The sequence below is a fragment of the Takifugu rubripes genome, chromosome 18, assembly GCF_901000725.2.
Source record: "Takifugu rubripes chromosome 18, fTakRub1.2, whole genome shotgun sequence".
NCBI classification, from domain to species: Eukaryota; Metazoa; Chordata; class Actinopteri; order Tetraodontiformes; family Tetraodontidae; genus Takifugu; species Takifugu rubripes.
The window spans coordinates 4,547,486-4,559,908 of record NC_042302.1 but is presented as its reverse complement, the minus strand read 5'-3'; the positions used below and the strand labels follow the sequence as shown (position 1 = coordinate 4,559,908).

The 12,423-nt window shown below is 44.4% G+C and overlaps 2 protein-coding genes and 2 non-coding genes across 4 annotated transcripts; 1 reads left to right on the top strand and 3 right to left on the bottom strand.

The window, feature by feature from the left end:
* Positions 1 to 68: 68 nt before the first annotated feature.
* ttll1 (tubulin tyrosine ligase-like family, member 1) lies at positions 69 to 5,909 on the bottom strand. The gene is made up of 10 exons (XM_003972842.3): positions 5,237 to 5,909; positions 4,977 to 5,097; positions 4,543 to 4,751; positions 4,283 to 4,463; positions 4,046 to 4,183; positions 3,856 to 3,964; positions 3,547 to 3,690; positions 2,541 to 2,627; positions 1,745 to 1,908; positions 69 to 1,058 (listed from the first exon to the last, which is right to left on the bottom strand). Exons 2-10 carry the CDS (start codon positions 5,087 to 5,089, stop codon positions 929 to 931), a joined length of 1,275 nt encoding a protein of 424 aa, XP_003972891.1. The 5' UTR covers positions 5,090 to 5,097; positions 5,237 to 5,909; the 3' UTR covers positions 69 to 928.
* Positions 1,167 to 1,254, top strand: trnay-gua (transfer RNA tyrosine (anticodon GUA)). The gene is given in 2 exon segments: positions 1,167 to 1,203; positions 1,219 to 1,254. It is a non-coding gene; the product is annotated as a tRNA-Tyr (tRNA).
* On the bottom strand, positions 1,484 to 1,571 carry trnay-gua (transfer RNA tyrosine (anticodon GUA)). The gene is given in 2 exon segments: positions 1,484 to 1,519; positions 1,535 to 1,571. It is a non-coding gene; the product is annotated as a tRNA-Tyr (tRNA).
* Positions 5,910 to 10,426: 4,517 nt separating the features above from the next.
* Positions 10,427 to 12,386, bottom strand: mcat (malonyl CoA:ACP acyltransferase (mitochondrial)). Its single transcript, XM_003972841.3, has 5 exons — positions 11,812 to 12,386; positions 11,462 to 11,549; positions 11,167 to 11,384; positions 10,960 to 11,097; positions 10,427 to 10,786 (listed from the first exon to the last, which is right to left on the bottom strand). The coding sequence occupies exons 1-5, from the start codon at positions 12,211 to 12,213 to the stop codon at positions 10,514 to 10,516; spliced, it is 1,119 nt and encodes a 372-aa protein (XP_003972890.2). The 5' UTR covers positions 12,214 to 12,386; the 3' UTR covers positions 10,427 to 10,513.
* Between the last annotated feature and the right edge of the window lie 37 nt (positions 12,387 to 12,423).

The window sequence follows — 12,423 nt, the reverse complement described above, 5'->3', positions numbered from 1 at the left end:
CATTAAATTAGCTATTTCCCCCAATATTTACAAGAAAGGAAGAAAACAGACTCCAAAAACTGCAAGGCTAGAAGAAGAAAAGTTTTAATGTAGACAACACACGCTCTGAATGAATAAAACCAGTTGCTTATTTCACTGTTAAACACATCACACGGCTGTGAAGGGAGAGCTGAACCTTCTGAACGAATGAATATTAGAGGAAAGAACTGTTGAAACCTGTTGAAAAGATGCCAGGTCGACAATTCAATTAAGTAAATGAAGGAGACTTTGATATCATCGTGATTAAATCACAGCTGGTTTTTAAAAAAAGACTTTAATCCCTTTAATTTATCGGACGACTGATTTGCAGTCAATAAACTGATTGTTATGTTAGTACTGATTAGCCTGGATTGATTAATGAGCACAACGGAGCGTTCTCTTCTTTTCAAACAGAATCCTGTAGCCCTATAGAACCAGTAAATGGAAAAAAATGCATAAACATTCCTAAAATATAAATATTTAATTACATTTGTCTCAGCAATATTCAAGCAAAATCAGAGAAATAAAGTGCACTGCAGTTTGGGACTGAATAATAACCACATAAATACTGATAAAGCACTTAACAAAAGAAACAATAATCAGTTGTTGGGAGCTTTAGCACGTCAAGAACCTTAAATTCTGTCTCGCAGAGTCCCCTCAGTTTAGCACCTGTGTGGAAGCGTCACGCATAGTTCTTGTTGGATTCTGTTCCTCAGAAGGATTTCCTGATCTACATGTAGATCTTTGATGGACGACGGAGCCGGTGTTCCTGTTCTTGACCTTCGGCCCACCTGACACAAACTCAGGTTGCTCATTGGTCTCTCCTGCTCCGGCCTCTAAATTGGCCCTGATTGTTGTTTTTCCTCCACCCTCTCCGGCGTGATAACGGCAGGAATTCAAACGTTTCACTTCACTTCCAGGTGGCGGCGCCAGGTCTGACGCCTGCCCCTCCCTTTGTGACCTTTGACCCCAGGGACTGACCTGAGCGGCTCCTCAGCTCACGCTCAGCGTTCTCGCTCTGTGCCTGCTCTTCGTCGTACCTGGTGACAAACAGGATATTGAGCACATGTGCACTCAGCCCTGATCCCCTCCCCCAACCCTCTGTTTGTTTAAGCACTGGATGTCGTCATGGAAACCTGCACTACGGACCTTCGATAGCTCAGTTGGTAGAGCGGAGGACTGTAGCGGCTTTATCCAGCCATCCTTAGGTCGCTGGTTCAAATCCGGCTCGAAGGATACATTTTCTTGATTCAAATGACCCGTTTCTTCATGTTTTTGCACACCGTAATATACCAACGTTACACTCTTGAACTTTGTCAACTTTTATATAATCATTTCTTATGATTTACTCTTCAAATCTATCTACTTGATGGATAATGCAAGTTTGAGGAGACATTTTCTGAAAAAAACAACTGGGATTTAAAATCCTCCTGTGTTATTGTGGTAGAAAGAAAAAAAAACTCACTCCTTCGAGCCGGATTTGAACCAGCGACCTAAGGATGCCTGAATGAACCCACTACAGTCCTCCGCTCTACCAACTGAGCTATCGAAGGGCGGCTGCTCAGCTCCACTGGGATGATCATTAACTAGGTCATCTCCAGTGACATGTATGTCAAAGGTCATTGAACAAACCAAGCAACACATGACACACTTGGCTTGATTCAAACCACAGTTGAGTCATCATCAATGAAACCTATCACCACAGTGGCGTGTCAGCTTCACTCACAAGACTTGATAGTTGCCCAGGGCCTCTCGGGGCGGGCTGCGATTCCAGCGGCAGTCTGGGATGTCTCCGTTGGGCGTGACGATGTTGAGCGTGTCGTTGATGAGGTTGTACTTCAGGATACGGTCGTTGGCTGTGCTGGAGGTCAGAGAGGGGGAGGCGTTGACCTGCCACAGAGGAACAGAAGACAAGGATGAGATGGAAAAGCAACCGAGTGATGCTACACTTCCTCTTGTCCTGCACAGACAGGCAACAAAACGAACTGCAGGATAACTAAAAGAAAAGACTTCCTGAGTGGGTTTTTGGCACGGTTCTCCAGGACGGGGCCAACTTTATCCCCACTGAAATAGCTGAGATTGGTGTCTGACAACAAAAATAGAGCAGCCTTAACCTGGAAACCCAGCAACTGATTTCACCAGTGACAAAAACGAGCCCAGCAAAATGTGACACGTTTAAAAGACAGGAGCTCATTTCAGCCAGCTGGAATAGCGTTCTGTATCTGTTCAGGCAAAAACTGCACACACACACACGCACGCACGCCCATACACATGCACAGCAGGGCGGCACATGTTCACGCACACAAAGATCCACATGGAGGGCATTTAAAGTGGTTCAACGATGATGGAAAAGGAGTCACCGTGTAAGAATGCAAGGTATGTTTGGGCTTAGCAAAATATGCAGAGAGTGTCTTTGGGCCAAAGAAAACTGTTTCTTTTTCATACATAAGAGGATCATTTGTAGCACATAAACCCCCGAATGTGATTTTTGCAGGTGTGCATAAGCACATTAAAGCGCTCACCTCGATCAGCCACGGCTTCAGCTTGTCGTCGATGATGATGTCATAGCCGTAGCACTCGAAACAGTGCTTGTCGTTGTTCATCATAGGCTGGGGAGGAGAGCAGAAACGGCAATGGGAACTTTTTTAATGCAGGGATACGGTGACTCAGCGGGGAAACGCTTGAGTAAATCACAGGGATAAAAATACAACCAGAGGGCACAGCTGTTAGCACACAGCTTACATATGGAGAGCCGAAGGGGAAGTAAGCCTGATCGCTTAGTCGAAAAAAGGGAACTGCATATTAATGTGTGCAAGTTTTACATCTTATTTCATAGTTGTATCAATGTTTCATTGGGGTTTGATTTGTTTCTTTGACAATTTCAGCTTTATAAATGCTTAAATGTGAATGTCATTTTGTTCACAATTGTACATACATATTCTCTTTGTTATAAATTAAAAGTTTTACAAACCATTCCTACAAAAATAATTCTATCATTTTTGGGTCCGGGTGGGATTCGAACTTCTGTCTTTCCTTCTCTTCTTCCCCCTTCTTCCCTATCTTATACAGATAATTGTTCCCCAGCTTTGAAAGATTGAATCGCGCAGATGATTGGCTGTTGAAAGATTGAATGGCGCAGATGATTGGCTGTTGAAAGATTGAATCGCGCAGGTGATTGGCTGTTGAAAGATTGAATCGCGCAGATGATTGGCTGTTGAAAGATTGAATCGCGCAGGTGATTGGCTGTTGAAAGATTGAATCGCGCAGATGATTGGCTGTTGAAAGATTGAATCGCGCAGGTGATTGGCTGTTGAAAGATTGAATCGCGCAGATGATTGGTTGTTGAAAGATTGAATCGCGCAGATGATTGGTTGTTGAAAGATTGAATCGCGCAGGTGATTGGCTGTTGAAAGACTGAATCGCGCAGATGATTGGCTTTCAAATTTCTGAATCGGCGACGCGACTGGCTGGGCTTATACAGCTTTGCGCTCGTCAAAGGGACGTGCACTCCCTCTGATCTCGACTCACAGCAACGGCCTTCAGTGACTGCACCACGATCCAGTGAATCTGGTCAAACAGCCGATTGGTCACCTCCTTTCCTCTTGTGCTCTCGAGGTACAGACGGAGGTTACTGACCGTCCACTTGCCACCGTGGACGTGGTTGTAGTCGTCCTGCGATACAAATAAGGTGTGTAAATCTGCTTTATAGATAAATACTACGGATAAAAGCATGAAATAATTAATAGATTCCATTAATAGATACCTTTTTAGCTTTGTTGTAACAATACCGCAACAGCCACTAGAGGGCAGTCAAGATGGGCTTAAGCTGAGACTCACCCCATGTTTTTGGATGGCCACATTAGTGAGGTGAACAAACATGTTGTCCAGCTCACTGGTGCTGGGTGTGTACTTCACCGTGCAGAACCTGCAGAAGCCAAGTTTGTACCTGGGAGTCAAACCAAAGAGTGAGGATTGGCGATGCGTGTGTTCAGGATGTACGCCTGATGCTGTGATACGGCCAACATACATGTAGCATTTCAGAGGCCGGTATGTGGTCACCAGGACGTAGAGACGCAGGTCAAATTTCTTTCCTCCTATCAGGAGGGGGTTGTCGATGTACAGGGAGATGACGTAGGCCTCCTTGCCACTAGAAGCTGCTACAAACCTGAGATTCCAGATGTTACAACAATGTTATAAATGTATATGGAGACATCAAACATCTGACTTTTAGCTGATGGGTTTTACTTGGATGGAGCTGACTCACGTGGAGGTGCGGCTGTCTCTGGACCACTTTTTGATCTGGGACAGTTTGTTGATGAGGAAGATGCCTTTGCCCTGTGCCTTGCCGCAGGGCTTCATGATCCAGGTGCTGGACGGGTTCTTGCGGAACTCCTCCACAAAGAGGTTATAATCAGCAGGGAGCATGAACGTCACAGGAACAAAATCTGCATGACGCAAAGAGGTCGCAGTTACAGGCAGCGGCCCTGATTTCTAAACCCGCCGCAGCTGCCGCCGAGCACAAACCTAAATAAATGTATTTGCCGTTTTCGTCTTTTTCTGCCAGCGGGCTGCCTTCCTTCTCCAGCTCCTTGCGGTAGCGTTTGATATTCTTGATCATCAGGTCTTTCCTGGTCAGCTCATAGTGGTTGGGGAAGTGGTTAACCAGCTGGTCATCTGACAACCGGTAACCGGTGTCTACACTGAAGACGTTTCTGATGGTCTGGATGCTCATCCTGCACGGAGGTACAAGACAACACTGAACACCTAATATCATAGCAACCTGGAGTGATTTCTGATCAACAAGAGGAGCTCAGTTATCTACATTATTACATCAAGATGTAAAGTGCATGGCTTATTCTCCATATATTCTCCATAAAATGAAGCACACAAATAACCATTTAATTATTATGGAAAGTACAACTGCTTGGCATGTGCTGGGAAACAAAAGCACCACCCACCAGTAGAAATTCCAGTCCTCGTTTTCTGTGACTTGAACCCATTCTCTCTTCTCGAAGTTGTTGATGAGCACCGATTTTTCGATGTCTGTCACCCACTTTACTTTACCGGCCATGGTGCCTCCTACCAGGGTGGAGCACACGGTATCGGGTTAACGAAGGCAAAGGCCGGGGGGGTTGAGGGGGTGTAACCAAGCAAACTGGGGTTTACTGCAATAAATGCACCGCGGATGAGAAGAGGTGTGCAGCTACCAGGAACATACCTGCAGGTAAATGTCAGGAAAGAGCCAGTCATCAGTGTCAGCTAGCCGCGTTAGCAGGCTGCTGGATCCTCCCTGGACTGCTGCAGAGGCTGGGCGGGCATCACCCAGTCAGCGATGCAGCGACTCCAAACAGTCCTTATTTCCTCTCACCGCCACAATCGGCGTCATGACAGCCCACCAGCATCACCGACAGCCCCCCGGACGAAAATAAAAACTGCATCCACATTAACAGTTTTGTCGCTAACAGGCTAGCGCTACATTTATTGATCCGTGTAGTTGTGACGAAACGCCCGAGGTAAATTACTCTTCACAATAAAAGTCCCACAAGAAAAAAGGGTGGTTAAACGTGTCTTTGAAACGCCGTTAAACGAGCTGGTAACCAGTTTAAAACAACAGCCATGTGGGAATGTTAGCAGAAGCTTTGCGTGAGCTTTGACAACGAGAATAACCTAGCAACGGAGGACGCGGCGTCGGGAATACATGAGCTATATCACTGTCTCACCAGCAGAGGTCAGTGTTGTGCTTTACATTCTGCCAAAGTGACTAATAATTCGAATAATTTTCAAATCCTTATAAGATCATCAATGTTTCAAGCACTGTTACACGTGTAATCAAATAATAGAACATAATTTTGATTACATACATATGAATATCATCATTGTGCGGGTAAAAATGAGGCATGATGCACAAAAAATGATGCATAAAACCCTTTAGGTCGATCTTTTACAATATCCAAATACCGTTGGCATCACCACAAGTAATAAATCCAATGCTCGTCCTCAGAAAAGGGTTTGCTGTGTATTTGTCGCGCTCAGATGGCCTGCTCGGCATCCGCAGGTAAAAGGCGGGGCCGTCTGCACTCCCGGCAGTTACCTGAGAGCACCAAGATTAAAGGACGCTGCTGTAAGTACAGGGGGAAAGGAACTTTTTATATATTTAATCCCCGTTTCGAATAAAATATTGCATTAACCATGTTTGAATATCTATTACAGGGCGGCGTCCATTTTAATCTGCACAAAAAGTAAGTTCTCGTCTTTACTTTCTTTTTCATTGTGCACCACATTTTTTTAACTCTAGTATTTTGGTTTTTTTCCCCCAGTTTAGCCTGAACATATCATATCATATCAATCATATCATATCATATTGTTTGACTCGAATTTATTTTGGATAAACTTTGAATCCCTGTTGGTTTTGTGTAATCTAATATCTACAATGATCTTCAAAACGACCTTTGCTTTGAGCCAGGATGACTTCATCTCTTTGTTGTGGCAATATGGCAAAGAACTGTAGGTCATGACTAATGTTAGGTATTATGTGGAGCTCAGGACATAAATATTTTGTCCAGCTTTGCTCACTGACTCACTGATCAGGATGGATCTATATAATTGATCACAGAATGTCTAACATTTTAACGCTTTACAATGCGTTTCAATAGAAATTAAGACAACCATGTGTTTATAATACTAATCTTTGGAGTTAATATTGTTTAAATTCTACTTGGTGACGTTGTAAGGGGCAGTTTGGCTGATTTGACTTATGGAAATCAAGCATTTGCATTTAGGAACATGAACACTGGCGACTGGTCTGAGGACAGGTGCGGGGAGGAGGGAACAAACCTGTTTGTGCAAAACAGACAATAACAAGTCATAAAGGTGGATCTGATGAACTCAAAACACAGGCGAGCGAATCAAACGCACTCCTGAAGCAGCAAACAGGAGTCAATTTGTACTGTTCCTAATAGATGATGTCACCCTTTTAAACCTGTCTCATTGGCCTGGGCTTTCTCCCCGGTAACAGCCACTAACTATCCTGGTCACGTGATCTAGTGTGTACACAGCATATTTACAGACGTTGGCCATGTAGCAGCTTATCACCCGGCGCCAAACTGTGCAGCCATTGTCTGGGACGCCGCGGCATGCCGACGATTTTCTAAACACACGCAGCAGCATGAAATGTTCTTTATTTGTTTAGACTTTGGCTTGTTTCGCAGGATAGAAGATGGTGGAACAAACGAGACAGCCGAGTCGCGCCGTTTCCCTCCAGGCTGGACCTGGGGGACTGAACTCTGGCACTCAGTTTGACACCAACCTCAGGTACAGTACGTGTCCTCCTGCACGTCTGTTTGTGATAATCAAACAGCCAAAATCAAAAGGGCCACGCCTGATGCAACTACAGACACCGCTGGACCCAAGGACAATGTCACAAAATGCAAACAAAATCATTAGAAGTGTAAAACATAATGAAAAAGGGTTAAAAAAAAAATGGTTTTTATCCCCCAAAGCCAAGAGAGAGCTCTTTGAACTGATTGGTGACTGATTTCAACAAACTTTTAAAATGATACTAAATTTGTTTCTGAGGCCAAAAGACAATCTCCAAGAGGAGCAGCTTCAGAAACAGTTGTAGCAGGAATGGTTGTGGTAATGGTTGCCTTGGTAACCCGCCATAGCAGTTGTAGTTTTCATGGTAATGGCCACAGTTGTAGTAGTCAAATGTCGAAGCCATTTTTGTAGTAACTCTAAAGGAGTAGCAGGAGGAGCCAGACCAGTAGCAACGTTAGCATTGAGTAGTTACAGAAATGACGGTGCTTTTAGTAGTAATGGACTTAATTTTAATGGTAACTGTCACAATTTCAGTAGGAACATAACATTTCACCATAACAATTGTAGTTCCAGTAGCATGAGCTATTAGCTAACAAAGAGCTCTGATTGGTAGAATCATCCAACAGGTGTGTGTTCATCTCTGATCCACCTGTCTATTTATAATTTCACGTATGTTCCAGTCTCAGGATCAATGACGGGGCTGCGCAAATATTTGGCCGCCAGCTCGCTGTCATTGGTGACCAGCTGGACAAGGAGTGGGCCGGCAGAAGGCCAAACTGGCTGCCGACTGGTCTGCATGTGTTGGGTCCAGCCTATGCTCTGACCAGGACCATTTACTGGTATGGAAAACAGAACAGAGGAATCCAAATATTGGGCCGCTGGCTATTGTGACTGAGTCTTGATGGTTTTCCAGGGATCTTCAGACTCATGTGTGGGGATATCAGGGTCTGGCTGCAGCAGTAAAGGCCTGGATGTTGGGCACCTCACCGGGGAAGGGGATGCTGAGGACACACACCTGGGGAGCTTGGGTAATCTGTATCCTTATTTAACTCTCACTATGCCCCGCCCACAATTGTTTTTATCTAAAACATAATTAATAGTTACACCCTAGTAATGTAGTCATAGAGCCTGGGTGTTAGCAGCAAGCTAAAGCTAATGCCGTATCATGACTGAAAGAACTTCTATTCCTTTATGTGGTACCAATGTAGACAGTATAATTTCACAGGTGTCCAATGTTAAATCAATATCCTGCCCTGGCTGGACCAGAGGAGCGCTGGCGACTGTGGCTTTGGCGGTGGCGGCGACAATTTTGATGCACTACGGCTGGACCATGACGTCTTCAGAGCAGTGAAGCAGGTCTTGCCAGCCAGCTGAAATGAGATGATTTCTAATTTGATTCTGCTGTTTACTTTCTTTTTATACTGTTTTCTATCTATCTATTTTCACACGATATTCCAAGGAAACAAACATCGAAATTTGGTTTTACAGTCTTGGTGACATTGTTTTTCTTTATATATATATAAGCCTGTTTTCTTAACTACCGTAGACTGTTGCTGGCATGCAGTCTTTATAATGCTTTCTTGTTGGTTTGAGAGGCCATTTTTATTTTTTACAAATTATGTGTAAACTGCTTCGTATAAAATGAAGGGAGCTGGATTTGCTAATAAAAGTCACAACATGTTGTGTCTTATTTTAAAAAAAGTCATTTATAGCAAAAATACATGTTATTACACAAAGTTTGAGAGGCAACCAACTGCAGTCAGGATGGCCAACATGGTCGCCACCATATATCCGATCCATTCCAGCAGCCTCACGCTTCTTTTACGTGTTATGAATTGTTTATTCGGCGTCCACATGATTAGTGGACTGTGTGTAGTGAGTAATGCTTACTCTCAATCTAAATCTAAATGATATTTTGTTTTAATTCATTATTTGATTCTATTAACACAGTGCAAGTGCCTCAGCTTTTGTTTTGGTAACTATTTGGATTTTAGTGTTTGTTTATTTGCATATTAGCTAAATATTTAGTTTCAGATTGAGATTTTCCACTTAGAATTAACATTTAAATTTAACATTTAGCTTTAGCATCAACATTTAGCAGAATTAGATTTAACATTTAATATTTACCTTTAATGATTTAAATACATCTCCACGGTAGAAACTGCGTTGTAAAGATCCTAAAAAGTTTATATTTAATTGTTTTTTTTTATGTTTCTTTTGTTATTTATTGCACTTTGATAGAGGTTTCCGCAGGCTAAATACAAACCCTGGGAGGGCCTCTGTGTTTTGGCAGCCCCACTGTCAAGGACGTGTTGCTGGAAAAAGAGCCACAGTCTTCATCATCCACTCCTGAACCTGCTCCTTTATCTTTTTTTTTTAACATATTTCTGATATATGTTGCCAGTGATGTCAAGGACATTGCAGTTCCTCTCGTCATCTGTATTAGCTCCATTATTGTCAAATTTAGTTTCCCTCAATGCTCTTCTGCTTTTTGCAATGAATAGACTCTTCATTTGGGCTGAAGCTTCTCTGGAATTAATTCCAGCAGAACAGCAGAGGGTTCTCAGTTCAACCTCTGCCACAGACAATTCATGGAAAGTGTTCTGGAAGCAGAAAAAGGTGCCAGGACACCTTCAGGGCCCTGCAATAAACTGGCGACTCATTCAGGGGTGTACCCTGCATTTGTCCAGAATGGAAAAAAAGATTAGCATTAATTACTACGTTTACGTTGGAGAAGGCATGACCTTCAGTGACCCTTGCTCTTCCAAGGATCCAAGCCCGATGATAGTTTAGTACAGTATCTGGACCCAGGATCTTTTGATTTTTATCATTGGGTTATGACATAAACAGCACATGCTGAGACTGAGCAGAAGCTCGTGGTTGTGATGTTTCTAACATAGACCTGATAATCCAAACCAGCAGGACACGAAGGAGGATTTCACCAAAACCGTCTATGCGATGAGTCTCTACGGTCACAAAACCAGCAAGTGCCTGACTAGCATCTGAATCCCAGAAAGCAGAACCATCAACATAAAATATCGGATTTTGTGTTTCTGTGGTTTTCATGCAATGCTAATAAATAACCATATGTGGTCTCATTCCATCAAAAGTAATTTATAACAAAATGACATTTTTCTCAAAGTTCAGAAGGTCCTAAAGGGGGTATTAACGTCCATTGTCAGTCGTCGCTAATAGTGGCGTCCACATGGGTGTAATTTGTGAAAGCCTTCCTGTTGCACTTCTGAAGCGTGGCGCCGAGCTGTCTCCCTGGTCCCACCTCATAGGTGTACGGGAACTTCTTGCCCTGCATCCTCTCGTAAATCTCGTGCAGAGTTTGCTCCCATTTCACGGGCGACACCAGCTGCTTCACCAGCTGCCTGCGCACGTGGCTCTCGTTCATGTAGCGCTTCCCATCCACGTTGGAGTACACATTGATCTCCGGGCGGCGGACCTGAGGAGGACATCGAACAGTTACGCCATTTCTTTCCCTTCAAAAACACCTTCTGGTTTTAAATTGTATGAAAAACAGGTCAGCGAGGACATCGGCGTGGCTATCTGGGTGAAACATTTTCATCACTATTGCGTTTTAACGCGTCATTGCATTAACATCTGTGTCTGGCCTACCTCCACCTGCCTGAGGACATCTCTGAGGGGTTCGGTAGCCGACTGCATCAGCTCAGAATGGAAAGCACCGCTGACGGCCAGAGGTTTGGCCCTCATGAAATAGAATCTTTTGGAGTTCTGCTGAAGGTAGTCCAGAGCCTGAAGAAAGAAATATCCCCTTAGAAGTCCCCTCTAGTTTATGGAGGATGTTTATTCAGGCCCAATTACCTTTTGATGACCAGCTATAACTCTGCCGTCAGGAAACAGATAGTTAGCCACTGAACACACCGGCTCCTCGATGCCCACACTCTTGCAGTACTCTCTGGCCTGCAAGCAGGCGTATTTATACTGTGCCTGGGGTCTACCAATGACCGACAGCATCCCACTAGGAACCATGTCGGAGGCTTTCTGCATGGCCTCTGCGCGGACCTTCACTGCATACAGAGCTGGAGAACCAGCAATACCATCAATCAGTAGCGGTTAAAAGCGAGCTAAATCAGCTCTTCACTTCTTTTGTCTTTACCTTCTGCGAAATTCATGGAGCCTGAAAAAACAAGGGCGGCAAATTCTCCAACGCTGAAACCTGCAGCGGCAACACACGACTCAATGGCCTGTAGACGATTGCAGTTAAAAGTAATGGGGACAATTATTCGAATGTTCATCGTTCATGCGCACCTAAACGCAATAAGCAGTACATATTACACATTTAGTAACGGGTGAAAGTGTAATTCTTAGTATCCTCAAGGATACCAAGAATTTGGATTACATTTAATTCCTTTTTTAATCAGATAAGAGATCTACGAGCTCATTCTCCTGTCATGTATTTCACAGACATTCATTATTGATTAAATGGCAAACTGTGTGTAAATGGACCTTTGGGTTTTCCTGGTTCAGCCTCTCCACCGCAGCCAGGGAGGTGACAAACACAGCTGGCTGACAGTGAACCGTCTTCATCAGCTCCTCCTCGGGTCCCTCCAAGCACAGAGACAGCAGGTCGTAGCCAAGGATCTTCTTGGCCGCCGTAAACATGTCTTTAACGTTGGGGTACTTCAAAAGCCCCCTTCCCATGCCCACGAACTGACTGCCCTGGCCGGGGAAAAGGAGCACGGAGCAGGTACTGGGGTCAATAGAGGGTCTCCGCGTTTTTACCTCCAAGAGAGCTGCCGCTTCGTCCGGCGGAGGGGAACCGTGCTGGTCGGTGCACAGTCTCAGGCTGAGAGAGCCCAGCGACCTGACCTTCCCCCTGGAGGCTCCCTTCACCACCGAAGGCAACATGACGTCTTCCTCACCTACCCTTGTCTTCACATTTAAAACAGACCCATGACACAAATGGGAAAAATACTTTACACAAGTTCCGAAAATGCGATATCATCAGTCTAGTTCCCGCATGACACTCTGCGGGAAGCCGCCATGTTGATTAACGTGACCTGACGGTATTATTTTTCTTCCGGGTCATGCTTCATAGCGGTTGTGCGGCAGCGCCCC